Source organism: Anopheles stephensi, unplaced genomic scaffold (genome assembly GCF_013141755.1).
Source record: "Anopheles stephensi strain Indian unplaced genomic scaffold, UCI_ANSTEP_V1.0 ucontig92, whole genome shotgun sequence".
NCBI lineage: Eukaryota > Metazoa > Arthropoda > Insecta > Diptera > Culicidae > Anopheles > Anopheles stephensi.
The window spans coordinates 22,751-50,721 of NW_023405463.1; the positions used below are offsets into that span (position 1 = coordinate 22,751).

The 27,971-nt window shown below is 45.5% G+C and overlaps 2 protein-coding genes across 3 annotated transcripts; both read left to right on the forward strand.

Moving 5' to 3' along the window:
* The first annotated feature begins 2,991 nt into the window (after window positions 1–2,991).
* On the forward strand, window positions 2,992–15,367 carry LOC118517292 (longitudinals lacking protein, isoforms A/B/D/L-like). 2 transcript variants are annotated; one of them, XM_036063278.1, is made up of 4 exons: window positions 2,992–3,441; window positions 3,541–4,753; window positions 8,874–10,231; window positions 10,333–15,367. In XM_036063278.1, exons 3-4 carry the CDS (start codon window positions 8,966–8,968, stop codon window positions 11,605–11,607), a joined length of 2,541 nt encoding a protein of 846 aa, XP_035919171.1. In that variant the 5' UTR covers window positions 2,992–3,441; window positions 3,541–4,753; window positions 8,874–8,965; the 3' UTR covers window positions 11,608–15,367. The 2 variants fall into 2 exon arrangements, with proteins under 2 accessions (XP_035919171.1, XP_035919170.1); XM_036063277.1 differs by having other exon boundaries at window positions 2,992–4,753.
* Window positions 15,368–18,823: 3,456 nt separating this feature from the next.
* On the forward strand, window positions 18,824–27,898 carry LOC118517293 (exportin-4-like). The gene is made up of 5 exons (XM_036063279.1): window positions 18,824–19,625; window positions 19,998–20,971; window positions 21,047–22,565; window positions 22,668–23,048; window positions 23,113–27,898. The coding sequence occupies exons 1-5, from the start codon at window positions 19,575–19,577 to the stop codon at window positions 23,584–23,586; spliced, it is 3,399 nt and encodes a 1,132-aa protein (XP_035919172.1). The 5' UTR covers window positions 18,824–19,574; the 3' UTR covers window positions 23,587–27,898.
* The last annotated feature ends 73 nt before the right edge of the window (window positions 27,899–27,971 follow it).

Consider the following 27,971-nt stretch of genomic DNA (forward strand, 5'->3'; position numbering starts at 1 on the left):
CGATCGTTCAATTTGTCAATTTTTGCCATTGTGTTGGCGTTTCTGTACCCTTGTTGCAGACGGGTAGTTTATCCATTTTTTTCTTACTTTCCTTTTACTTTCTCAGCTTTACCCCGTTCTCATTCATAATTATGTAAGGATGGAGCGCGAATTGCCTACGAAATCCCGGGGTAAACCAGCGAAATGGAAGTAACGTATTAGAGGAGGTGTGTTTTTTAAACATTAAAAAAAACTAAAAAAAAGGCGTTACACGCGAAACAAGTATTAGGAGTCTTTGGGGTAGGTTTGATTTCATTGAGAAGAATGGTGGTACAATTTTGTTGCTAATTCTTAATTTTCATTCATGCTCGGGACAATCAATTTGTGCAGATACACTTCTTTAGTAGATTTTTTAAACCTGATCAATTATTTATCCAGTAGGGAAAATGTTTTCTATCATGTATATTTTTGATTCAGTTTTAATAAACCTTAAAAGTATTTTTAATGCATTATAGCTAACATCAAATTAGCAATGCAGATCTTTTTTGGCTAAAACCTGAATCGAACATGATAGCTTAAGACATCCAACAGCTTAGTTTTATTTCTCCAGCAGCTCTCAAATGAACTTATACTGCTAGAGAATGGAGTTGGTTTTATGGAGACTTATATTTTTTTGTTCTCAAAAATCTATCTAAGGCTGGGCACAAACAAAAGCGTGCAAGAGAATAACAATCCCGGAGGATAGAAAAGGAATTTTGGAGGATGTGAGGTTATTTTCGGTGATGATGGTCGTTTTCTTAAATTCTCGGATTAATATATTCTGATGTCATTTTACAAGATTTAATTGAAACACTTCTTTATCAACATCATTGTGTCTATTTATTGTGTCTAATTGCATTTTGAATATTGGAAGATATTTTAGTAACATATTGTACAGACTTCAACTTTTGAAATGACATGATATACAAGTTGCGACATCAGATTTAAACATGTTTTTCTCAGCGTGGTGTAGACAATCTAGGACGATTAACGGATTATCTGAAGAGAAGACATTTATCTATCGCATTTGCTAAAATTCATACGTTCTTTTTTATCAAGATTTTTATATCTTTTTTGTAACTTCAGTATTCTTTGAAAATAAAAATGGTATAGAATGCAGAAAAACATACCAAAGGCAACTGACTTTCAAAGGCGCATCATTCGGAGGAAAGCAAAATAGGTGCGACCACTTTTCTTATTGTTATTCCCTACAAAGATGCCATTCCTTATGAATGGTTTTGCAAATGTTTTTTGCAGAACATACATTTTATACCATTAGTGTATTTATCATCGTACACAAAAAAAACCTTCACGCTCACTGTATATACCTGGTTAGTGAAGTACCAGGCGTCCGCTTTGAATATGTAAACATTGCCGAACAGGTTGTGTTTTACGTACAATGTAGGTGAAACATTGTTTTGTTGATTTTTATTTTTAATTTAATTTAATTTCTGCAAAAAGGCAAGTTTTTACAGTATTTCAACAAAAATAAATAAATGAACAAAAAGGACCGTTTATATTTTTTTACAACTATCATTAGAAATCAATACAAAACGTGGGATAGGTATAAGGGAAAGTAAAAAAAACAGCTAATTCGTTTACATCATCAACAACAACTCGGCCACTTTCATTTCAAAGCCACTGCACTTGTGCGGACCTCCACGAGTGACGGTTTGGAGTGTGATGCTAACGATTATGGTCAACGAATGCGCCAATATAATCGACGTGGCGTGTCACGTCGAATGCTGACCTCCTCCGGTTGCATATATACACACACACACCGAGGGACAGAGGAAGCAAACAGAGGGAGGAAACGGGATGGTGTAGGAGCAAAAAAGAGAGATACATTAAGCATCCGTTGGATGAAACGATAGAAGCGATAGATAGAAGCGTCTACCAGTATAGCAATGCGATAGATACGTGTTTCTCGTGCTTCTCTATCCCGTCTTGTTGTGATGAAACTTGCCTCCGACAACAGCAATTTGGCCCTGTTTGTTCCGAACTCTCTATCGGTGTGTTGCTGTGTGTGTGCTAGCCTCCATTCACGGCCACACCATGCCTCTGGCCACCCCGAACCGATTCACCACTCAGTTTGCTCGCGCAAACCCCGAAAAATGCATCTCGCAGCATACATCGGCACTCAGCGGCGAATGCGTTTCACTTGTTCGCGATCGTGCTGGCTAGAAGCACTCACGCATCGCGATGCATCGTGCTCACGGAAAAATCCCCACTCCAGCATGATTTGCGCGCCGCGATCAACATAGATTTACCCCCACCCCGAATGACGAGCGGCTTATGCTGCCGTTTATGCTGGCAGTTGCAGCAGAATTTGCTCGCATGCATAATTCGGGCGACCGGCGTGAGTGCACGCGTGTGAGCACGAATAGTAGAAGACAGCCGAATAGAAAAAAAAAGTAGGGAAGGTGACGTTGCCGAACGCCCTACGAGCCGTAGCTGAGTGGTCCGACTGGTAGACCTTCCAAAAACTGTGCGAAGGGCACATCGAACGTAGGGCGGCTAAGGGCTGTTGCAAGAGCGATTGTTTTTTTTTTTTTGGTGTGCAAGTGAGAAGCACAGAGCGAGTAGCTAGGTTTTTTCGCTAGGGTTCGGTAGGAGAAGGTACCCGTTGGTTTGCTTTCCCGTTCACACCAATGCAACGATGCTGCGCGGTGCAGCATAAAAATGCGCCCTCGGTCTATGCGCAGCGGAGTGTGTGAGCGAGACAGTGGGCACAAGGGAAAAAAAGGGCACAGATTCACTCACCCAATGCCCAAAAAGGGTTCCCGATGGGAAAAGGGCGAATGCGAAAAAGGGAAAGCCGGACGGTGTGAGTGGCATTTTGGAAAAGGATCGAGCATCCTTCGAGTGCATGGAGGAAAAACCGCACCCAGGCTAGAGGGAGAGCGAGAGATGACCGGGATGAGTGGTGACGAGGTGGTCCGCAGGAGAGAGTGCCTTGGTGAGGAGGTCTTCGTGCAGAGCACGAACCGTTTTGGTGAAGCTCGCTTCCATCCCATACCATCGTCTCCTCGGGCCGGTACCATCTAGACGGCGATTGACTTCGGCGATTTTCGGTGGGCTCTGGTTTTGGCCGCAACCGTTCTCGGAATCAGAAGCGAAAAGTCCGCTCATTGGCAAGCACGTCCGATCGACCACCAAACACGCCATCGTATCGCGCGCACAACACAAAACCGTACGACACGGGCCAAAGTCCAAAATTGCATGTGCAGTTTTTCGGTAGTGTGTGTGTGTGTGTGTGTGTGTGAGTCGGTTAAACGCTTAACAGAAAAGATTGAATTATAAATTCGAGCAAAACACAAAAAAAAACTCGCGAAACGCATTCGGTGTGCAACGAAGGAGTGCATTATTTATTGAACGAAAGCGCAACAAAGCATTTAAAAATTCTGCAACAAACACAAAACGGTACGAAAACTGTTTGAGAACGCAAAGTGCAAAGTGCAACGAAACAAACAAAATTATTAGTGCATCTTCTAACGCGATCGTATGTTCCTCTCGCCGTAGGTGTGTTCGGCAACAGTTGCATCCCGCTGCAAGTGGATGATCACACGGCAAACATCAGTGGACAGCAGCCGAAGGCGGAAGTTTGTGCAGACGACCTTCCCGGGGGGTCCGGAAATAAGCACGCGTGGAAGCAGTGGCCTAACGCATATGCAGTGAGTGCCAGTGGAACGGTGCAGTACGGTGCAATGTTTGCGTGGATGCAATGAAGAGAGACGAACGGTTAGTGCAAAACGAAGGGAGCGAACAGCAAACGATAACGATAAGTTGCGAATACCTAAAATTCATAACGAAACATTAGTGATAAAACGAACGTGAGTGAAGTGACGAAAAATTTGAAAGTGTTTGTGTTGAAATACCAAAACAACCCGATCCGTTAAATAAGGAAACAAGGAAGTAAAACTTTGGCAACGGCTTCCATGTGCAGTAGTGATTGAAGAAGAACAGCGAGCGAATCGTGGTCTAGCGAAGCAGTAGAAAGCGTGCACAAGCGAACGCGAAACACGAATATAACGAAGCAGCAGCGCGCCAGAAGAAAAAGGAAGAAAAGGCGTAAATCTCTGTGCACGGTTCAAGTAATAGTGGCGTAGAAAGTCGCGCGCGCGTCTCCTAAAAGTCCCACCCAACACCTCCTCCACTTTCCAACCTTCCCCCGCCAAATCGCACAAAGGGGAAAACCTCACAGCAACATCTTCACCTCGCACAGCATTACATCAACACGCCCCAGAGCAACGGGGGCTAGAACTTCAAGTGGTCGCGAACCCCCGCAAGCAACGATCCGGATAAGCGCATTGTCTCGTCCAGGCATCTTGAGGTGTGTTCTCGGCTTCACACAAAGTTTCCACACATTTCTGCAATAACTTTTTCGGTCCTAGCTGTGCTTGAGGTTATCAAAATTTTTCAAACCCACTCCCTTTTACGCACGAATTCTTGGCCAAGAATTCAGCGTGTCCCCCCCTACTCGAAAACTCGATCCCACCGTTCAAACATCGTTAGGCGAGTGCTTCGCGAGAGTTTAACGAGATCTCCATTCCAACTTCGCCGTGTGTGGACGTGCTCGACGAGAAAATCAAAAGGCAATCAGGTGTTGTGCCGTTCGGCACGATCGTGATGAACGTGAACTTTGGTGTACACGCGTCATCGTTTGTCTACGAAGCGGTTCTGGAAGTGAAAGTTTAACACTACAGCCAGACAACAACAAAAAAGTCAACCGAAGGTAAGTCCTTTTGAACATCCTTAAACCTACACATGCTGCACATGTTTCCGATCGTTTGGCGTCGGCAATACGCGGACAGGATCAGTTTAGTTTCCCTCCCAAACTGTAGACAACCAAGAAATAGGTCAGCTAAAGACAAAAAAAAAATACACACGCGTTGCACAATTGCACAAGCTGGTGTGGGAGAAGAAGAACACAAAACAGACGCCCGAAAACTAGAGCCGCCTAATGTCGCAGGACTGTCTGCAGGACTCCAAGCAACCAAACCAACGTGTATGCTGTTCAGATGTTTGCACACGTTTTCCGTTTTCCGTTTGGCAAGGGATTTGGCAACGAAAGATGCCCTTTTCCCTCGAAGGATGTTGTTTCGTTCGAAGAAACTTGATGTTTGGATATTTGATCGTTTTGGTTTCAGTTTCAAAAGCCATGACATGATTTTTGGCCATTTTTGGGTACAGTCTTCCAATGCGCTGGCGAATGTTGTATTGGTGGTACTAGCCAAACTACCCAAGCAAAACTGAACTTTGAAACCCAAGTGGATGTATGAGACCAATGGGCAAACAGATAGTTTGGACGAAAACATGCTCCCTCTATGGGTAAGATAGCTTACATTTACACAAGATACGGCGTGAGTAACACCACAACCGACCAAGATTGTGCATTATCATTATCAGCTAGCGAAAAGAGAGAGAGATTGTGCAGCCCGGGTCTTTTCGACGAAATTCGTACAGTGATGCAACCTTTGTTGTCGTTGTGACCTGCCTGGGGGACGATCGTATTCTCACTTTCATTTGGGTTTGGAATTTCTGCCATCCTTGCCTTGTACCCTCAAGTGTGAGAACGGCGAAAGTGAAAAGGAGAATTTGCATAATGCTTCCTCCCATTTATCATACCATTTAATCATGTTTAAAGAAAAAGGATCCTAAATGTCGGTAGACGGATCACAAAATTTGCATACGGAAGATTTCTCCCCCCCATTCGAATGATCTCTTCGAAGATGCACCAAAGTGCATTTCCTTCGTTCTGCGTCTATTATTCATCCAAATCTCCCATCAACTCATTTGAATGCAATACAGGGAAAGGACGATCTACCCTTTATTTTGAGGATCTTTAACCTCAAAGAAATGGCACTGCGCTTCTTGCTGCTGTTGCCTTCTCCTTCTCGTTCCCGGCACAAACAATCTTGCTTTCCGTCTGCTCCGTTGGTGGTATTCAGCACGGCACAAACCCAAACCTCAGCACACGGAAATCGCAGCTCCGATGCATTTGCCAACAATGGCAAAGTGATAGTTTATTTGTGCCCTTTCTTGCCCTCTCGGCAATGTAGAGGAAGCAGTCAGTGAAGTTTAAAAAAAGGGATGCCCTAGGTTCGTCCCAAAGCGACAAACCGTAATAATAGTAAGAAAGCAAAAAAAAAACACCCAAACAACCGAACCGCAATCAAACTGATGATCTTTGAATTTGAAGAGTTTGCGATGCGGAGGATGTGCAACTGCAGTGGAACTGCATAGCCGTGGGAAAGCTCAAGTCCTTTAGATGCTCACACTGTTACGGCATTTGACGTTCAATTTTTGTGGGTGACGTCAACAGGAACAATGAGAGGTGGAATCGCCAAAAAAAAAAAATGGCCATACACCTCAATGCCTAGCTGCCGGAGTTACGGGTCATACATGGTCCGACGTTTCGCAACATCATTTTCTGCCAGCGAGAGTAATTAATGGTAGGACATCGACAAGGGTTTCCCTTTATTCCACCCGGATTCGTTGCGATCCCGGTGCCGATATGCCGGTGCAGTCGGTCCCTTGAACCACCATCTCAGGGGTCCTGCATCCCCTGGTAAAAGCATTTGTCAATAAATCATTACGCTTACGATAATAACGTTGATGGTGATCAGGAAAGCGAGCAAGCGGTGATGCTGGTGCGTGCTGATCGTAATGATGAGAATTTGCTGACCGGGGATAAGACACGGTCACCGAGAATGTTTGCGCAGGATCGCATCCCACCATCCGATTCACCTCCGCACCTTTAATTCGATCATTATACCTGGAGATACCAAAAAAAAAGGGAAGCAGACATAGGTTTAACGGCACCTTATAACCTTTTAACCTCATATTGCACAACGGCGTGCCGTATTCTGGTCCTTTTTGCGTGTGTACCTAATCCTCCATTCGCTGCTTGGCACATTTATCGGACCCGTTGAGAAGGGATGTTTCGTGAACTTGATTTATTTTGTGTTCTCCAATTCCTGTTGACCTGTGCACGATTCTTGTGCCTGTGCAAAGTGCAAAAATCCCTCGCTCTAATCCTCTAGTTTCAACCGCTTTCTGTCCATGATGAGTGATTCTCTTCCTTTTTTGCTGCTTCCATTTATTGTTCTTTCGCTGTTTCGTAGCTTTTGCCACTTGAGCTTGGGCACGCATTTTGGCATGAGCATTCGGACGTGCTGCGACCCTGCCGACTGTGGACAAATTAGGACATCAGGAAGTGGATTATAGCTCGAGGGCAAACTGTTTCTTTCACGTTTGGTTCGATGAAGAAATCCCTGTTTCACCCCGTCGAGACAACACTCGAGTTTTACACGAACAAGTGTTCCAATTTTCTTGCCTGCCTTGAAATAGAATGGACTCTCTTTTTTGTGTACTTTAGCCACCAAGATAAGGATCGAACGAGAAAGCTGGGTTCAAAAAAATAATTAAGAAAAAAAAACGGATAGAAAGGATTTGCAAAAGCTCCTGACTTTCTTCCATTTCCGTTGCAAATATTAGATCGTCTGAATGTTCTTTGAACGATATTTTTGGAATCCCCGTTTTTTTTTCATTCGCAATCTGCCGTTGAAATTGGAAAGGAAGGATGTGTTTGCACAAAAAAAAAAAACGAAAATAAATGCCCAACTATAAAGCCAACTCCTTCGTCTCTAATTTGTACACTAAAATTGGCGGAGCACGGTTTAGTGGTCACGCGATGTGCGATTTCGACACGATTCACAAAAATATTCGGATTCATATACAGTCAGTTCGCGTTGTTCGCGGTACTGCAGTTGAGCGGATTTGGATGTAGGGGGATTTAGTAGATTTGCCAGTTTTTTTTTAAGTTTTTTGTCGTTAACAGCAACGATTTACGTAGACAAGGAGTTTCCGCTCATCCAAATAAGTGTATATAAGAAGTTTTTAATAATTCTTGTTTTGTATAAATGTTCTGAATAACAGTTTTGTATGTTCATTGAAAATGCAATAAAAAAAACTTGTTTTCTTAATATAAAGTTGAACCGATGCAAAAAGCAATATTCGTGAAACGCGAAATTTCATGGTCCGCGTGTGTCGGGAACTGACTGTATACACCCTTTTGCAAAGACAAAACAGAATAATCAGATAAGCCCGTAGCAGAAGTTAAAGCCGGTGCTGTGGTACCCCTTCCAAGAGATTCGTTTCCGGTGATGGTGGTGGTCAACACCTGCCACATAAGACGTCTCGAGTGATAAGACGAGGACCGATATTCGGTAAAGAACAGAAGAGCACCGACTAATGGGAGCTAACCATCAGCCTAACCGATCCGGGGGAGTGACCCGGGAGGAAAGGTGTGTTGTTATTTTCGCACGATATTCGCACAAAGCGCCACTAGTTTCCCGTAACACACACAATCGCGTTACCGCAAGATAACGCCCCCCGGAGGCTCATTTCGGCAATCACGCTTCCGTTACGGTGCGCCGTGAATCTGATGATATGCTGGTCGCGATCTAGAGAGCGAGAGCGCCACCATACACCCATGTACCTTGATTGCGATTATCACCACATTCCGCTCCGCGTGACTCAGAGCACTTCAGCGGGAATGAAAATCGTCACACGCTGGGACGGGCAGTGAGACCTCGAGAAAACCCGTAAACAACAACATTGCGGGGTTTTGCCGTAGGAAGGCTGGTTTTGCGACGCAAATGTTGTTTTTGTTTTCGCGCTCTGTCGCGATAGTCGAAATGAATCGGTAGTGTTATTGGAGAGTCTTGACAATGGCAAAGAAACATGGCAGCACTGTCGCTAAACTAGTAAACTACTCCACTATTGCACGTATGCTGTTCATCACTAACCGGAAGTCTACTTCCTCCTTTCTCCTCTCCGTCCTCTCACAGAGCAAAACTAGTGGATAGTTTTTGGACGGTATAGGTCCACCCGCATCACCGAAGCTCAAGAATACGTACAGCAAAAACAGACGGCCTTCAACATGGGTAGCAGCGAAGGACAAACGTACTGTCTGCGATGGAACAATCACAAATCGAACCTGGTCGAGATACTGGATGCGTTGATCAAGATGGAGTGTTACGTCGACTGCACGATCTACGTCGACGATCAGGTGCAGTTTAAGGCGCATCGTGTTGTGCTGGCCGCCAACTCGCCTTACTTCCAGACGATCCTGCAGGATGTCCCGATGGATCACTGCAGTATTTTGTTCCCGGGTGTGCAGGAGTTCGAAATGCGCGCACTGCTGGAGTACATGTACACCGGTGAGGTGAACGTGACTCAGGCACAGATTCCGCGTATTATGAAAATCGCCGAACAGCTGGAAGTGAAGGGCCTTTACGATATGGCTGATTTGAAGGGTCGCTTCAACAAAATGGTCGACGTGGACCATTTGATGCGTGATCGCGACCCAGCCACTACACTGCTCGCCAGCAACAACAACTACAGTAGCAAAGGGTCCTCGATTGCTGGATCAGCAACTGCGACAGCATCGTCCTCTTCTTGGAAAGACGCTCCACCGACCAGTAGCAGTGGTGGTATCAGTAGTCAGTTCTCACACCATCAACATCAGCACCAGTCATCGCCGGTCATCTCGACCTCGACGAACATATCGATTGCTCAGAGCAGCAGTTCCTCCCCGCCGTATTCGTACAAATCCCCGTACTCCAGCCTATACTCACGCAGTCCCGGTGCCGTAGAACGTGATCGCGAACGTGAAGAACGTAGCCGTGACCGATCCTCATCCTTCTCACACTCGGCCACCTCTCCACATCGCATCCAGTCAACCTCGGGTTCCTCGGCATCATCCGTTGCGACACAGATTGCACTACAGTCACAAGGCGGCAACCATCAATCGTCCACGCACCAGTCGTCCAGCAGTACCTCCAGCGCTACCTCCGCTTCTGCTCAACCATCGACAGCGGCAGCGGCTGCGGCATTAGCTGCCGGTTGGCCAGGACTCGGCCAAACACAGCTGCACACCATGCTCAGTTCTGCGTACGACTCCAGCACCGATATGAACCCGCTCAAGCGCAAGAAACTGCAATCCATGTCTAGCATGCTCCGCGACACTCCAATTCTGCGAAACGTACTGGCTCAGGCAAATCCTGCCGACTCCTCCCAATCGACAGGTGGAGGTGTTCCTACTGGTGCAGCAGCAACGGTGGCCACGATACAAACGATCCAAGGCAGTATGAAGTCCGATCCCGAGCGACCCAGCAGTCATCACTCTAATGGCAGTGGTTATAAGGTAAGTACTTCGGACAGATACTCTTTCAGATATTTTCTTTTGCATTTATAACTCTGTATCACACTTACATTTCGTCTTTTCCAAATTTCTCCCGCCACCAGTCAATCAAGGAACCATCCCATTCACCATACGCGGACAAATCCTTCGATGATGATCTGCTGGACTCACCCCACAATTTCGGCGGCGATGCTCGGTTGGCTTCGTACGTGCCACATCAACAGCAGAAACCGGAATGGAAGCGTTACAAGCAGTACACCCGTACGGACATCCTGAACGCGATCGAGTGTGTGCGTAAGGGCATGAGTGCATTGCAGGCTTCGCGTAAGTTTGGTGTTCCTTCGCGCACGCTTTACGACAAGGTGAAGAAGCTGGGCATCACCACTGGACGTCCGATTAACAGGGCACTCAAACGATCGCCCAGTTCAAGCGGTAGCCCGGCATCCTTCCCGTACGGGTTAAGCGGTGCGAGTCACATGTTTGGTCCAGGCAGTGGTGCTCCCGGAAGCTCACATCCGGGTGATCACCATCAGCAAATGCCTTCTCAGTCACAGCAACAGGACGACGACGCATCAGCGGCCGCAGCTGCTGCAGCGGCAGCAGCCATGGCACATCATGAAGCCGGTCGTATGATCAAACTCGAGCATGGAAGCCACCATGGACTGCCACCTACGATCCCACATCCTGCAGCGGCACTGCTCGATCCTTCCTTCCTGCAGCAAGCGCTGGAAGCTCGTGGTGGAGACATTGCCGGTCGTGAAGCACTACACGCCATGGCCTTTGCGGCAGCAGCTCATGCGGCTGTTAATGGTATGAGCACGTCTCCGGGCACGCACGGAACTGCTCGATCACCAAGCCCAAGTGTGCTGATGAAATACATGCGCTCCGTCTCGATGAGCTCTCCGGAAGACGATCGTCACCATCCGGCGCAACAACAGCAACAGCGAGAGCGAGATCCTGCGGAAGCACACCCCCATCGGGATGGCCATCACCACAACGGATCAGATCCTGTCTACGCACGGCGCGATCATCCCATGGAGCAGGACTCGATCGACGAGACGGGCAGCGAATGTGGCGAACGACCCCCTAGCGGTCCGGGACCGTTGGAAGGACAGGACGATCACGTAGAAGATCTGTCCATGGGCCACAAGCGTGATTCAGAGGAACGAGGACCCTCCGTATCACCGCCTCCTTCGTCCATTGTTCGCGCAACGCAACGATCGCGATCACCCTCACCACAACCGGTACCACCCTCCCTACCACCACCCCAGCAGCAGGGTGTCATCGTGCCAGCGCCCGGTAAGTTAAAGGAAGACTACAACATCCCCATCAAGCGGGAAATCATCGCCGACAGTAACGCACCCTCAGAATCATCGTAGAGTGGCAGCATTATCGCTCGACTGTTGCCTCGATCAATGCATCGGGCACACTCAACAACGCTCGTACTACTACTATTACTATTACCATTGCGAAGCATAGACAAATTCGAGAAACGGGTAACTAAGTTCACTGAGTTTTTTTAGCCTTTATCCACTGAGGAGTATATTAAGATTAGTTGACAGACATTTGTTGATCCCACCAACGGTTGTTATCTACCAACGTCGAAGGCTAGATTCAGCATCGAATCACAATCCTCTATTCCTTTATATTCACCCTTCCATGGTGTCATGGTTGTAGTTGACGACCCCCACCGGAAGTTAAGCACGGTCCTAAATGTATCTTCTCGCAAGAAGAACGCGCGCGTTGCAACATAAGTTACCTTAATGACGTCATCGAACCGATCCCACCAATTTATTTAAAATGCCTAGCGCACCACCAGCAATTGTAGAAGTATTTAGCTATTTGTTGCATCTTTTTGTTTCTTTTTTTTTAATATTTTTAACTAATCTTAACAAAGTTAACCACACACCAACAGATGATAGACAGCTCATTTTGAGGGAGCATAGAACAATTAGCATTATAGCTTAACGGTAATAGCAATCCGCTAGCAGTAACAGAATCTCTATCTCTCTCCCTTCGTAAGCATTCTCTTCGTCGGCTAAACTAAATCGTGAGCCTAATAGACTGAAACGAGTACTCACCAACAATCATTCACCCACCCACCAAAAAAACACGCCCAGACAAATGGCTCGCGCAATCAGCGAGAATCCCCCGCAAAGATAAAGATGCGTCTGTATGTATGTCGTAAGTGTGCGTTTTTCTGCAAACGCTTTTACCCACAACGGAAGTGCAATAGAAGGAAGCATCCCGAAGGACGCTATCCAAGACTTCCCTTTTCCTTTCTTTGTTACTGTTAGGTTTGACCATCTTAGATGAATTGTTTCTTTTGACTATTTGACCTAAGTAAACGCCTCCAGGGAAAGCCGTCTCTACACACTAGTAGTTTAACATTAACGTTAGCTCCCTAATTCATTCTCTCACCCCTTTTTAATGGTCCTTTTCGAAAACAAAAAGATTGTAAACCTATCAGGCTCCAAAGTCTGTACACCATCGTTTCTTAAACTTGGTAGTCATCTTCGAAAGCGTTTTCACAGTTATGAACAAATCATTGGGGATAGTGTAGCATAATGCTAGAACCCCACACATTTGACTATGCAGCATCATGCAACGAGGTTGTATTTCTGAAAGCTCTGCTCGAAAACGCCACAAAAATTTAAGACTTTAATAACTAAAATGCATCTTTTCCTTATCTAAACAAAAAAAAACTAGGAACGATTAGAAAATTAGCGCAGAACGGTTAGGTATCACCGAACCATGTACTATTAGTTCTAATGTGTCTAGTGCTTAGTCCCTGCTCTACACACCTTTTCCCTTTAGGTTTAGACGACCATCTCCCAACATTGGCGAGAATGGTTCGAATGTGTGTGTTGCCTTTTCGTCACTAACTGATTAGCCGGTAATGATTAATGTTAACGACGCCACATACACCCAAGACAATGTACGCGGTTGTGCGGTTCTTTTGCGAGAAGAGTGAACCACAGCCCCAGCATGATTCTACCATCGAGTGCCTATAATGTATGATGATTCCTATAAGCTAGTGCGAGTGTGATGTGAGTTGAGCTAAAACACGGTTCCTGCATTTTATTCTTATGTTGTTTCGTGTCTCTGTTCTGAGGGCACAATATGCGTACAAACATAAATATGCATATTAACATTTTTTTTCTGAAATGAACCTAGTTAGGCTGTACTATTGTTTATATTGTTTAAGTGGAAATGTTCTTCATCAAATAGTTTCCTATTAGTTAGTTACCACCGGCACAGCCAACAACCAATGAGCTGTTACGAGGTCGCAAGTCGGTGCATTAGGTCCCTAAAGGGTATTACGATTTGGTAAGATAAGGACTCTCTTTTGCTCTTCTTTAACTGAAGCCATATCTTACCGGATGGGATGCGAAACGTGTTGAACAAAAACAAAAAGCAAATCAAACTATTTAGCAGATAATAGCAGTAGCAGCAAGCAAAAAGATGATGTGTATCATACACGGAACAATGTTGGTTGTCTCATCGTGGAGATGTGTTAGTTGATTGTAAAACTAGAATAATGTAGCAGTAGCAGTAGTAAAATGCTTGATGTTAACCTAGCGCATCGAGTTGACAATTAATAAGAAAAACCAAGGAGCGAGCAAAAAAAAATGGGAAAAATTGAAACGATAAAAAACAATGCCATATAAATATACACAACTACTAAGTTTAATGCCTACTACTAATGCATACTACTAAGCTCTTAAAAGGTACGACACGAAATAAAATCAAACGAAACTACTAGGCAAATGGGCAAGACGTGCGGTGGTAAGGGATAGGAAAAAAAAACTTTATGCTAGGAACTATTTTAATGGTACCATTTCGTAAGGATAATTATTGAAAAGACTGATTAAGATCCTGTTTGTTTGTTAGTAGACATGGGCTTTAACCACGCGAGCGAAAGAGTGCGAAGAGGGTCTTAAGACAACAGGAGTGCACGGTGTGTTTGGTAGTAGAGTCCCCTTATCCCCGTCCCTTCCGAAGTTACCGGTGTTCGATCTGTTAGACCCGGGGTTCGCCTAACACCAGTCTACGCAGATCGTCCATCATCCCGTTACGTTGCGCGCAAATACGGAAAGACTGAGTTTAATATTTACCGATCATTCGGTCACGTCACGAAACGGAAAAACGGTCCACCAGGCCCCACCTTCCCGGGGTTCCATCCAGGCCAAGCAAACCGAGTGACTACAACACCGTAGCATGTATTTATTTTGTTTAGGTTTTGTTTAATTCTTTTCTTTTTTTTCTCTCTCTCTCTCTGTTGTAAGTAATTACTTGCCCATTAATAGTTTTCTGTTTTATTGCGGTTGGGCTGTATCCGTAGAGCCCCTCCACCCAATATTTATGTGCGGTGGTTCCAAGGGGGGATTATTGAGAGGAAGTTGTAACGGATGCTACTATGTTTTGAATGTATTTGAATGCGTGAATGAATGTATTTGTACGTGTGCGTGTACCCTTCTGAAATGTCCGTTGTTTAATTCTCAAGTTAATGTGCTGGGGCGATGCAATATCATCATTGTAGTAAGCTGGAACGCGTCGCGAACCACAAGGACATCCTCCAGTATTGCTAGGCCACTATTCGTCTCGCAGAGTTGTACAGTATGTAGTTTTTAAGGTGCCCCCGCAAGCCCTCGAAAGCCTTGTATAATCCCAAATTAAGTTTGTGAAATAGTCATTGAATTATTATAAGAAGCAAGTAAGCAGATCCTAGGCGCAAACGGTTGATGTCGTTCAGGAAGTACCGAACACCTCGTTAGTAAAATGTTACGCAAAGGATGTATGTCACGATTCACGGTTTCGTGTTGCGAGAACTCTTACTATTAGATCTGTCTGATATGTGCGGTACGATACAGGGTTTCGGTATCGGCCCCATAACTATGGACGTTGTTTTTAGTTGGTGCAAACGTAACGCAATTGTGTACACGAGCAAAGAAAGCACGGAGAAATCGAAACAGCATGATAAGTATGCAGGATGTTAGAGGGTGAAGTGTTGGGATGGATGGTGCAGCACGTTCATGGAATGTTGCACAATCAACCACAATTAAATCGATATCAGCATTTAAAAATACAAAACCATATGAGCATGAACATAAATAAAAACTTTGTAGAAACATTAAATACGATGTGTGTGTGTGTATTTCTGCTTGGAATGAAAGAATTATCCCTCTTCTCAGGACGCTTCTTAAACAGGATACCTCTCAGAAGTGCAAATCGTTTTGCTTACAAAACAAAGTGGATAGAAATTCGGGATAGTTGTAGAGGCATCCCAGTGATCGTTAGGTCATCCATAACTATGTCCATGTAGTGCAACCAATTCCTCAATTCTTGTATTGGTTCCTTTCTAAGTGCAGCCATCCATAGTATCATCCATTTGGCGTCATAAATGGACCTAGTTTAATGGGTCTCTTCCAAGGGAACTCATCCAAAGGGCAGCTTCCTCCAAAAGCACTCGCCCGCTAAGAGCTCTTGTCGTTCATAGAGCTAGAACAATAAGAGGCCCAGAGCTTAACGAATGGACAACAGCTTAAGTACCACAAAGATCTGTCATCGATCCAACACTGTGGATCCTTACGTACGTTCGTGTCCTACGGTTAAACCTTCCGTCCGATGCGACCACAGTGGGCTTCGCTGATGACTTGCTACTCACGGTTGTGGGTTCGAAAATCTCAAAACTAGAACGCACTATAGAGCAGTCAATAGTTATGATCGAGGAATGCCAAACTCAAATTAGCGCACGAAAAGACCTCATATATTGTGGTTAGCTCTCATCGAACTAAACAGCATAGCAGCATCCGTATCGGCGGAACGGTGGTACAGTCTACGCAGACTCTAAAATACTTAGGTGTCATCATCGACTCACATGGATACCACATTGTAATTTGGTATCGAGAATGCAACGCAGATGATAAACGTTCTCGTGCAAATGATGCCAAACCTTGTAGATCCTCGAGCCAGTCGAAGGAGAGTGGTTGCTTTAGTGGTGGCAGCTGGGGTTCGATATGGTCCAACCTGTTCGAATATAGCGCTCATCGCCAAACTCTGACGGGGTTCTTCAGGAAGCTGATTCAACGAGTATGTAGCGCTTTTCGCAGAACATCTCACGATTCGTGCTGCGTAGTTGCAGGGATGATCCAACTGCATCTCTTGATTGCAGAAGATGCTCGTTGTTACATACGGTGTCGTGAAGCTGGCAGTGACTTTCACAGCGCTAGAAGGACAAAGGATGAGTTATATCTTCATCCTGCAGGAGTGTAATGTTTCTCCACACGGTGCATAGACACGTTAACTCATCCTCGAATCCCTCGAACTGCTGCCAGGACACGGCTTCTTTCTAGACCCCCAAAAAAATTAAGCTGATACAATAGGCTAACTGCCCTGAATGCACAGACCTGACCATGTCTTCATGGTGTGCCCGAGGACCCGCGCTGCATGTTTCCGAATTAATAGCCAAGTCGACATTGAAGTGACTTTGGAAAACATCGTATCATGAACATATTCCAGTCGCAAGAATTGGATCGTCATTGCCGAAACGATTCGAAATTTAACGTCTCGCTAGCAAAAAAATACGCAAACGAATCGAAATAAATCAGGTGCGTGTTGAGGCTGGTCTAGGTGCTCAACCAGACTTTAGCCAGAGGAACCAACTCAACGTACCATCGCTGGAAGAGTCTCATTTAGCTCTCTCACTACCCGGCGGTGGTTGTGAAGCTAAGACGCCTGACTACCCTAACCAAGTAGTCATAGCAAGACGCCGTCTATACGTCTATACCTCTCATTTCCGAAGTAAATAATACCCTAGCTTACCCTAGCTGGTAACCTGGAAATGTCATACAAAGGCTCATAAAGGATTTAGTCAGTAAAAGGCTGGTAGTACCCAGGGGATTGTCTCTGCCTAAGGCCTCGTGTATCTCTGTGTGCAGAATTACTCCATGAACAAAGAAAGGGACTTAGAACGTCTCCTTCTTTGATACGCCATTGATACCGAACTGAATAGTAAGTTGCAACCTGATCAGGAATGTTGCTGCGAAGTTTGTTTCTTCTACTATTTGCCCACGCTCACACAAACTTCATGTAAGTTAAACAACTCCTGTTTAAATTCATGGTTACTATACTATTGTATTCCGTGTTTTTGTGTCTGCAAGACACTCGTCTGAGATAATCTTATGAAGCTTATATCGTGTTGGTGTACGAACACGAGCTTATACCACCTTGGACGCGGGTTTTGGACAGAGTCCTTGTCTCAGAGGCATATTTGGGTACTAGGACTTCAAATATTCCAACAAGTCTCAAATACTTCCGTCGGGACAGGAGAATTTTGAGTGGAGAAGTTGCTTCAGATTTGGTATAAAATTGTAAACATACGTACCGTTATGTGAATGATTGTATCCTTCCCATAATTTCTGTTTTGTTTGGCCTAACCAAAATGGCTCCCATGAATTCGCCTCAATTCGATACACATCAGCCGTAAGTACGGGGCAGCCGTAAGTACGGTGTGTGAATGAACAGCACTTCTCCCACTAGGCCACTGAACATACTGGATCAAACGAACCACTTGTACTACTGAATCGTACATTGTAGAAGCTAGTAATCGTATCTATAAACACTGCATCGTTCATCAATTTCCTGCTTCTTTCACAAAATACTTGATGGGCTTGCACACCGAACCGATTTAGAAAGACATACGGCACATACGGAAGTACTAATTACACACAAAAAATCAAGGTGTATGTATTTAGAAGGTGGATTTTTATCGATTTGACAGGGCGACATTTTAGTCGAGTTATGTCAGAGTTTGTTTACAAAAACATATGGTATGGGGCAACAAACATAAACAAACAGCCTCGATTCTCAATCCCTTGAGCAATTTCGCTAATTTATGGGTCATTTTCGCATATCAAATGTTGTTCCACAGAAGATTGACGATATTTGGTTGCATTTTTCGTCAAAAAATCGCAAGCGATACCACCACCGGCGCCTCCTCCGACGCTGCCATCACTCTTCTCAATACCCTTCCCCTTGATCACCACGGAACTGTTATGTCAGGTCGAGAAATGTCAATTTGCTCTAAACAACTCTACCTTCTATATCCATATACCTTGCAAAAAATACACTTTCATCCAATTATCACACAAAATAACATCAAAAAAGCGTGTCGTACGGGAAGAGAGCGTTCGTTGTTTGAATGTGTGCTTTTTTATATTTCGCCCGAACGGTCGGTTTCGCCCGAACGCCAAGCTATATACAGGTATATCGGCACGCTGTATTCGAGGTTCGCTGTTCAGTCGGGCAATTATTGTTTTGTGTCCGAAAAACAAAACAGTTTCTACTAACAAAGCATTCAAAGGATATTCTAGAGCACCAAACAGTTGGATAATTCTGAAGAATCGAATGTAATTTGCTTCTGCCCATGGACAAATTGCTTCTATTAACCTTGCGCTGTATGCAAATATTCGTGCATCAGGCTCGTTAGTGGCCGGTTGACAGTTGAGAGCAATGTCGTGAACCAAGCTGAATAATTCCAGTGTGAATTATGTGATGCTTTTGTCCTAAAATGCCATCAAAGCACGCTCCTGCGGTAAAAATAAGATTCAGAGTCATTCGTTTTTGATATTTGTCAATTTTTTCGTAACAAGGGTTGATTTGCCATACGTTTTTGATATGTCGCATTCGGCGTGAAATCGATCGCAAACGTCAAACAGAGTTTCGGAATGTTTCAAAGAAAAGAGCACTGTGTTGCCACCTTCCCGTGACCCATTTTGGACAAAATCAACACCTGCCGGTTAGTGAAATCCGTGACGAAGTGAGAAAATATAAACATTTGCTATGTAAATTGTTCTCCCGCTAGCTGCGTCTGGCACTGGACTGTTAGAGAAGCGGGCAAACGTACGGGAAGCGCATCGTGAATTTCCCCGGACGAGTAGAAGCAACAGTCGCGCAATTCGGGGTGTGCGTACACGAGCGAAGGTTCCAATAGGTTGCTCGTCTTTGTCGTGATCGACCGAAGACAATTTTCCGAGGCGTGCAAGATCTGCCGTTTGTTTCGTGTGAAAAGTCACGCACGCGTTCGATAGGCGCTTTTGGATTGCCGTTTCAGCCACCCAGAAGCAATTGGCTGGGAAGCTAGTGTGAAAAGCAAAACGGCGTTCGAAGCGAGCGAAGACGGTGGCGGAATTGGCATTCGTGCGGTGCATGAGCAAAAAGTCACGCCGAACCATCGTCGCGGGAGGATCTTCGGGAGGGACACGCATACACACACAAACACCACGTCGCATGATAGAATCCTCGCCCAAATCTTGATGCAAAGCGAACAATCACTGCAACAACGATGGACGAAACATATCTGAAAAATCTCGAAACGGCGGCCCACATTATCATGGTAGGTGGAAATGTAAATCGAGCTGCTCGAGAATCGGCCCGAAGACGGTGTGCGGTGGGGAACGGGGGCAAGGAATAACAAAGGAACAGCCCGAGGACCTTGGAATGCGTGCGCGGTGCGTGTTGTTATGGGGTCTGCTCGGCGCAAAGAAAATCGATAGTTCGTTGTTTTGCTTGCTCCGCCCAGCTCCGCCAAATCCCGATCCGAGAGTCCTTTGCTTTCTTCGCAAGCAAACATTTCTTTGTTTTGATTGCATCTCTTTTCGGCCTGTAACTGTTTGGTCGGGTTTGGTCCTTCCAGCCACGAAACTACGCTGTTCGTAGTAATAGCTTACGTGTTTTCATTTTCGTTTTTTTTCTCTTCTCATGCTAGGCCCCGCCAAATTCCATCACAAATCAGCAGCGCCAGGAATCGGAGCAAATTTTTACTACCTTCCGAAAGACGAAAACCCCGTACGCGCTGTGCCAGGCGATCCTGGAAAAGTCGTCCGTCGATTTGGTACTGTTCGAGGCGGCCGACGTGCTGAAGAAAACCGTGGTTGGGGAATGGAAATTTATCGCCGAACAGGACCGGGCCTCGTTACGTCAGTACCTGCTGAACTACGTCATCCAGCGCGATGTTCCGGTTTTCATACGGGACAAGCTGCTGCAGGTCGTGGCCATTATGATCAAACGCGCCAGCCTCGAAGATCATGGGGCGGAGCGTGGCCAGATATTGGAAGAAACCCGGAAGATGCTGACGTCGGGTGAGTTGAAGCAGCAAATTCTAAGCTGCAGCATTATGCTCGCTATTTTGGAAGAGTACTGCAACATCGTCCGTTCGGATGATACCGGGCTCAACACGCTCGAGCACTTCAAAGCGAAGAAACAGTTTGAGGATTCGGATCTGCTGAAAACGTTCTGCATGACGCTGCAAGCAATGGTAGACATCGTGAATAGTTTCGACACATCCAACACCATGCAGATGTATCTGTTCAAGCAGTTGCTTACCGTGATGGAAACGGTGCTGACTTGGGGATTCTTGCTGCCCAACCTGAGGAACGTCCGGGTGCGACACTCGCTCTCCAAGAGCATCATCGACACGTCGGAAACGGTTACGAAGGCGCTGCATGCCCCTCCGCTTCGACTGCAGGCCCAATGGAAAAGTGTCATCTTTGACCCGAAGGTACTGGAAGTGTTCTTTCACACGTACTGGAAGCTGCGCGAGATAGAGGATTTGCAACCGAAAGCGCTCACCTGCATCTTACAGCTGTCCACCCTGCGGGGGCCGATTATCACGGAAAACATCGACGAAAGTATGACCTATCTGGCGAACTATTTGACACACTTTCTATCATTAATGACCAAGTAAGTAAGCGCATTCCGTTCCGGATAAGACTTTTGACTCCTTACTGACAATATATGTATTGCCTTTTATTTCAGCATCGAAATCAAAGACAAGGAAGCGTACAGTTTTTCGCTAATCCTCCGCAAGCTGTTTCAATTTTTGCCCACGGACATGCTCAAGATGCTGCCGAACTCACTGTTCGACGCATCCATGCAGCAGTGCTTCACGCTCACGATGAAATTCTTCGAACAATCGGCCGCGGAAGAATCGGTTGCCCCGGACGAGGCCCTGTACGTTGACGCGCTGAGTAACATGCTCGGCATATGGTTGGCATTTTTCGACGATAAACGAAACTACCCGATCGAACCGATGCTGCCGTACATAATGCAAATGTTCGAAAAGTACGTCCAGTGCCATCTGGCTCCACCGCAGGGCATTCGCGGTACGGGCCGGGACGGGGATGGAGGCGAGAACGAAATCACCGACATCGAGGAATCGGACCGGGAACGGTTCAAGGAACAGCTGACCGTGATGGGATTCTTTGGGCGGCAAATTCTGCAACATGCGCTCGGCTTGTTGGCAAAGCTGCTGGAAGACCGGACGCGCAAGTTGGGCACGCATCTGCATATGCTGCACGCATCCCAATCGCTTTCCATCTCCGACGGGGTAAATTTGGAGAATTTGTTCGAAGACTTGCACTGGTTGCTGCTGATCAGTGGACACGTGATAGCGATGGAATCGGTCGGCGAAACGCCGATGATACCGGAACCGATACTGACATTCTGCAAACAACAGGTTGACTCCGGCGCAACGGATGTGACGAACAGTTTGAAGCTGTTGGCCTCCCCGAACCAGGACATCCAGGAGCTACCGAACGCTGAAACGAACGTGGATCCGGTCATTCGTCTGATGGCGGCCGGATTTCGACTGTGTGAGCTGGAAAAGACTGCTATCGAGGTGCGCATGTACCAGTTCCTGAGTCCCGAGCTGAGCGCTACCACCATGTGGTTTCTGCGACACTGGTGCGGTACGTACGTGATGTCCAGCTACGAGCCGACCGCCACGCACATCTTCGCGAACGCGTTCGGAGTCGGTACGGCCGGAGCACTTTGGGTGATTAACTATCTGCTGAACAAGATCTGCCTGAACGCTCAACACCTGCGAGCGGAACCGGCCGTCATGGAGGAAACGATCGAGCTCTTGCTGGCGCTGCAACGGAACCGCTACCGAGCGCAAACCATATTCAACTCCGAATACTTCCGTTCGATATGTGATCTGAAGAGCTTCGAGCTTCCGCTGACGGTAAAGCGAAAGCTGCTCCGCGGGTTCGTTACGATTGGCGGTAGTATAGAGGGCGAAGAAGTGCGCATGGAGTACATCATGCGCATCGTGCAGGGGACGAAGGAGAAGTTTAACCTGCTGCAGAGCACCCTGCAGCAGAACGCGCACGTGCATCAGAGCGAACAGTTTAAGCAAAAGGTGATCGAAGTGCTGGAGGAAACGATCGGTTGCGTGGAGGGAGCGTACGACAATCTGATCATGATGCTGTTTACCGAAATCGAACCGATCTGCAAGCAGCTAAGCACGTTCATGTCCGTGTACAGGAACGACACGGTACGTACTGCATGGGATGCATGGACCACCCGAACGTATTTGAATACTACTGAAATCCTTCAGTGCTTAATCTAATGCTTTTTGTGCTTGTCTAACACGCAGGTTATTGTGGAGCTTGTACTGGAATTGCTAAACGAACTGGAACGATCGGCTGAGGTGAAGGAAGTGCGCGCGGCGCTACATCAGTACAGCATGGATGTGGTCGGTGTGTACGTGAAGAACAACAGCAACCGTATTTCGCTCGATCCCACCAACAACGAACGGGATCCGCAGGATTTGATCCTCATTTTAAAACTCATTCACGGCATCAGCGCCAGCCGGGTGGGAAATAATGAGGAAACGCTCCAGCAAGCGTCGGACGTTTGTATTTTCGGGCTGACAAACATTGTGCCGATGATTACGTCGGAGTTGATTCGCTACCCGGAGCTATGCTATCAGTACTACATCACAATCACATCGTTTGTCGATTCCAAACCTCATGTGGTAAGACGGGAGCATAAAAAGGACACTCTACACGATGCTAATTCTGCTTCGTTTTCGATTGCAGGTGCCAGCGTTACATCCCGACTTCCTGAAGCAGCTGGTCGCGTCGGTCGAGCTTGGCCTAACTTCGTTCACGTCCGAGGTGGAGCTAAAGTGTGTCGAATTCATCGAAGCCTTTGCGCAGGTTGTCCGGCTGCACGATAATCGGGAATCGCTCGTCTCACAGCTGCTACAGTCCCTCCTGAAGCTGATGCTGGACATGACGATTGGGCAGAAGATCGATTGGAACAATACGAGCGATTGGTACAAGGCAATGTTTACGGTGATTTGCTGCTTTCCGCAAACGTTCAAGGACATGATACAGAGCTTCCTGCAGGAGCACGTGGACAGCAGCACCGACAAGGCGAAGGAAATGATTGGCGAGAGTCTGGTGCGGCTGAATCAGATCGAGTTCATCAACCTGCGGCTGATGAAGATACGATTCGTCGACTGGTACGATCGGTTCGTGTCGCTGGTAAGTCTTATGTATAAGAAGTAAGGGTAAAGGACGGCAGCGCGAGGAGGGTGCCGGAGGGAAGTGTGTAACACCAATCTTACCGAGCGAAAGGATGGCAAATGTTAAACACCCTGCTCTTTGTTCATATTTTATAAATACATTTTTTTCTGTATCGCTGTAATGTTGGAAGATTTGAAGAAGGCAAAGCTAGTGGAAGCTGTGTTTAACTGTATCGTTCGTCGCTTGATTTGACGAGTTGGTTTATCTCACACTGTACACAGTTCCTTTCGTCTTTGTATGTGAACTTTAGCATGCTAGCAACTCTGGCCGGTTTAGGGATAGTACGTGAGTAAAAGCGATGAAATTTTATTAGATATGGATGAAACGGTGCAACTAGTCCCGGACCCGCGGTGGAATGCGATGCGATGAAATGACAAACGATTCGATGGAATCCCCGTACGAAAGTATATACAAATTACTAGATAGTGGAACAATACTTAAACTAAAGGATAGCTAGGGGCTTACTTCAATTGTACCGGCACCGGACTTGGGATGGGAAGGATATTATTGTGCGAGAGCGCGTATTAAACCGGCACAATGATGGAGAAGCATGTGTTTGCTTTCACCAACACACCTTCTCTACACAAAACGGTGTGATACGGCAATTTTTACAAAATGGAAAAGAATCGCACTTGTGCACCTTTCTGTTTGATTAGTTAGATATCATTGTAGAATGTATTTCGAAATCTGCACGTTTTTTCTGCAATACGACGCACGCACACACACACACACACACAGACAAACAAACAGTATCACCCTATGTGAAGGGTTCGAGCGACGAGTCGAAAACTCGAAAACTATAGTCCGTTCTTTACGGTGCGAGCAACATAGATTTAGCAATTAGAAGAAGAAAAAACGCACCCCCCTTTGTCTGAAACACCTCGTCCTCGTTTTTGCTTCCCATACCTACCTACCTATACCTGTATATTTATCGTGTTTGAAGCAAAATGCAATATACTGTTAGAGATTGCGTGGAGCGGGAGCGCACTTATTATTTGGAGCGCAGACCGTAAAATTTGGATGAATATTTGATTTTACCTTTCGTCTGCAATGTTGCTCTGTATAGCTTAGTAAGGCAACAAGTAATGTATTCGTTTTGATTTAAAGAGGTAGTACATTCTAGGGGCCTGGTCAGGTGATTTTACTTAGTATAAATGTATGATACAAGTCGCCATTTTCCAGGCAAGAAAAATATAAAACTTTTGCACTTCATTACACCACCGTGCAGTGTGGCAACGCGTCCGACAGCATTTAGCTGATGGCGGACATCATGGAGGCCCCAACGTTGAAGTTAGAACAAAAGACATATTTTTCCCCTAATCTTCGATAGCTTTCGTTGGATATAGTGGTACGAGGGATTATTTGTGAAATTAAAACATGCAAAATTGACAATGGTTTGAAAAATATGCCATCAACTTTGTTAACACGGGCTCTTTATTATCCTTTCAGAAGTTTTGAGTGTCTTGCAAACTTCTGATAAAGCTTATGAGAAAGTAAATAATGCAAAGATTATTTTTAAGACAAAAACACCTTTTTTTGAGGCTAGCAGAGTGTACTACATTCTTAAACGGAGTCCTGGAGAACCTGGAAACATCCTGACAAAGCAACACATGATTCGGTGGTGGTTGTGGTTATCGCATGTGTTCAGTTACAGTCTTTACATCTACTTACTATCGGATTCGAACGGTTCCCCGACAGCCGTGTGTAATGAGCATCGTTAGGAGGGTAGAGCATAAGGCGAACGATTTGGTTGGCGCGCGATTAGTAGGCCAATGAATTAGTGATGTGCAAACTGAGTCAGAATGAGTGAATGAATTATATCTTAGCAATGCATGAGAAGATTTAAATCATCACGAAGAGTTTTTTCAACTCACTTGTGATTTAATTATCCGTGCCGACTAATCACTAACTCACTTCGTTATATCTCACTCACCATGCTTTAACTCACTCACTTCATTTAAACTTACTCACTATGTTTCACTCACTCCATAAATTATAACACGATGGCAAGATAATTTCAGTAATCTTCATTGTTTGAGATAAAAATACACCTGTTTACAGTTACATTCGAATCGCTCACCGTTTGCTTCGACTCCCGAGCTGCCTGCTTCGATTTGCGTGCCATTACCATCGAAAGAGCGACACTATGGTCGAATCGCATGCCGTTACTATGGAATCACGTGCCGGTAGCTATGGTTTTGGAAATGTTTGCACATTTTAAAGTTGCTGTTTCTTTAGCTACAACTCTTGTTTAGCTACAATTCAAGGATAGTTTAAAATATTAAAGGTAAAGAAAGCAATATTTTAGCCTTTCTATTTTAGCTCAATAGCCTTTCGAACACGTTCATTAATGTATAGTTTAATGTATAGATCACCAATGAACTCTGAAAAGCTAGCCTTGTTTATCGCTACTGTTTGATGTTGGTATTTTACGACACATTTTCTTGCCATTTATGGTTTATTAGCCGTTTATTCGTATAAAAATGCCGACGAAATGTTTTCTAATGGTAACAGTCTAACCGGACTATTCATTACACCAAATGCTTCATACAGGAGCAATCAAAAATCCATGTATTTCGGCACGTGATTCCATGGTAACGGCAAGTGATTCGGTCGTTATGTCGCGCATTCGATGGAAAGGGCATGCGAATCGAAGCAAGCAGCTCGTGAGTCGAAGTGACTGTAACTGTAAACAGGTGTAATTTAATGCGATATCAAACTCACGAGTAGTGTTCGGTCGTAGTATCGGTAGTAACACGAGTAGTATCGGTAGTAGCTCTTTTTAAATAAGAGAGGACAACTCCTCACTAACATGTGAGAGTTGAGGCGATCCCGGTAGCTCTTTTTAAAGAAGAGAGGACAACTCCTCACTAACATGTGAGAGTTGAGGCGATCCCGGTAGCTCCACACTCACTGAGGGCGAATAGGTCGAAGAGTGCGCTCAGAGCCCTCATTTTACTGAGGCGAGCCCTCCCCCGGTAGCTCTCGAGCTCACTACCCAACACTACTCACGAGTGAGTTAAAACGTAGTGAGTGGGTTAAAAACGTAGTGAGTGAGTTAACACGTAATGAGTTAGTGACTAGTCGGCACGGAGAGTCAAATCATTCTTCGAGATTTAACTTTTAAAGAGTGAGTAAAAGATTTAACTAACTATTCTAACTCATTCACTCTGATTGAACACACGTTACGGAGTGATTATTCCCATCACTACAATGAATCCGAGCTTTGTCTCCGTGTGTGTGTGATATTCGATTATGATAGAGCCGAGGATGATCCACAGACTGTGCGGCGTGGCGGAAGAAGTAGCGTAACGAACTGGTGGCTAACTGCCGTTTCCTTTCCAGATTGGTGGCCCTGATGGGAGTTTATAGCTAGTTTTGATATGATAATGAGTAGTATTTTCGGATGGTTTAGCTGATGAGCGATACTTGGAAAATTAAAAAGGACGACACACGACACTGTTGCAAGCGTGATGATATGGGGGTTTATCGGTATGGATGAGGTATCAGGGAACAATTTTTGTTTTTTTTGTCTTAGGACATGTGGAAGGTCGTTATAAATTCTTTTAAGCAAAGGGGCGGGACATAAAGAGGGAAGAGTTAAGTGGTTTTTAGTGCACTGTTAGGATTTCTTTTCAAAAGATGTGTTATTTTCCTGGAACCCGGTATCCGTAAGTGGATGCAAGATGAATGAGATGTAAATCCGGCAAGATTGAACCGCCACTACAAAACCTACGCCTGTACTACGATCGTCTTTCGTATGCAGCAGAATAAAAGCAAGCAAAGAAAAAACAAACAAAACAATGCAAACGAAAACATCAAAATCTAATCAACACTTTTAAAATTGCATTTGTCGAATAATCAAGCTAATACTGAGTGTGTACTACACCGCTAGTAAAAACGCGCACTGCAAGAATGGGTAAAGCAGTAGTGGGCAAAACAAATTTCAAAATGGATTGAGTACAAATTACAATACACTCTGAACACGCTCATCGAGGCGCAAAGGATACTATAACAACGCACCACGCTTATGTGTAAGGTAAGGAACAGTCTGACTATTAGGCCACGATCCATGATCGCGATCGCGTGAAAAACTCAAAGGAAGTGTTTCCGCCTGATGTGAGAGTGACACATGTGCTCATGCAGCAGTTTCGTCCTCGATTTTGGGAAAATGTTAAGGTACGATACGACCAGTTTCTTCGGCAGAGCCAGAGAGATAGAGAGACCTTGCCGTGGGAAGCTGGGAATTGTGAGAATAAAGTTTACCGATTGGGCTATACAGATCAATAACAAAGCTAACCGAAAATGCTGGATGTGTGTGTGTTAAGGCTTCCTTTCTACGCGCGATATCGAACGAAAGCATTTGC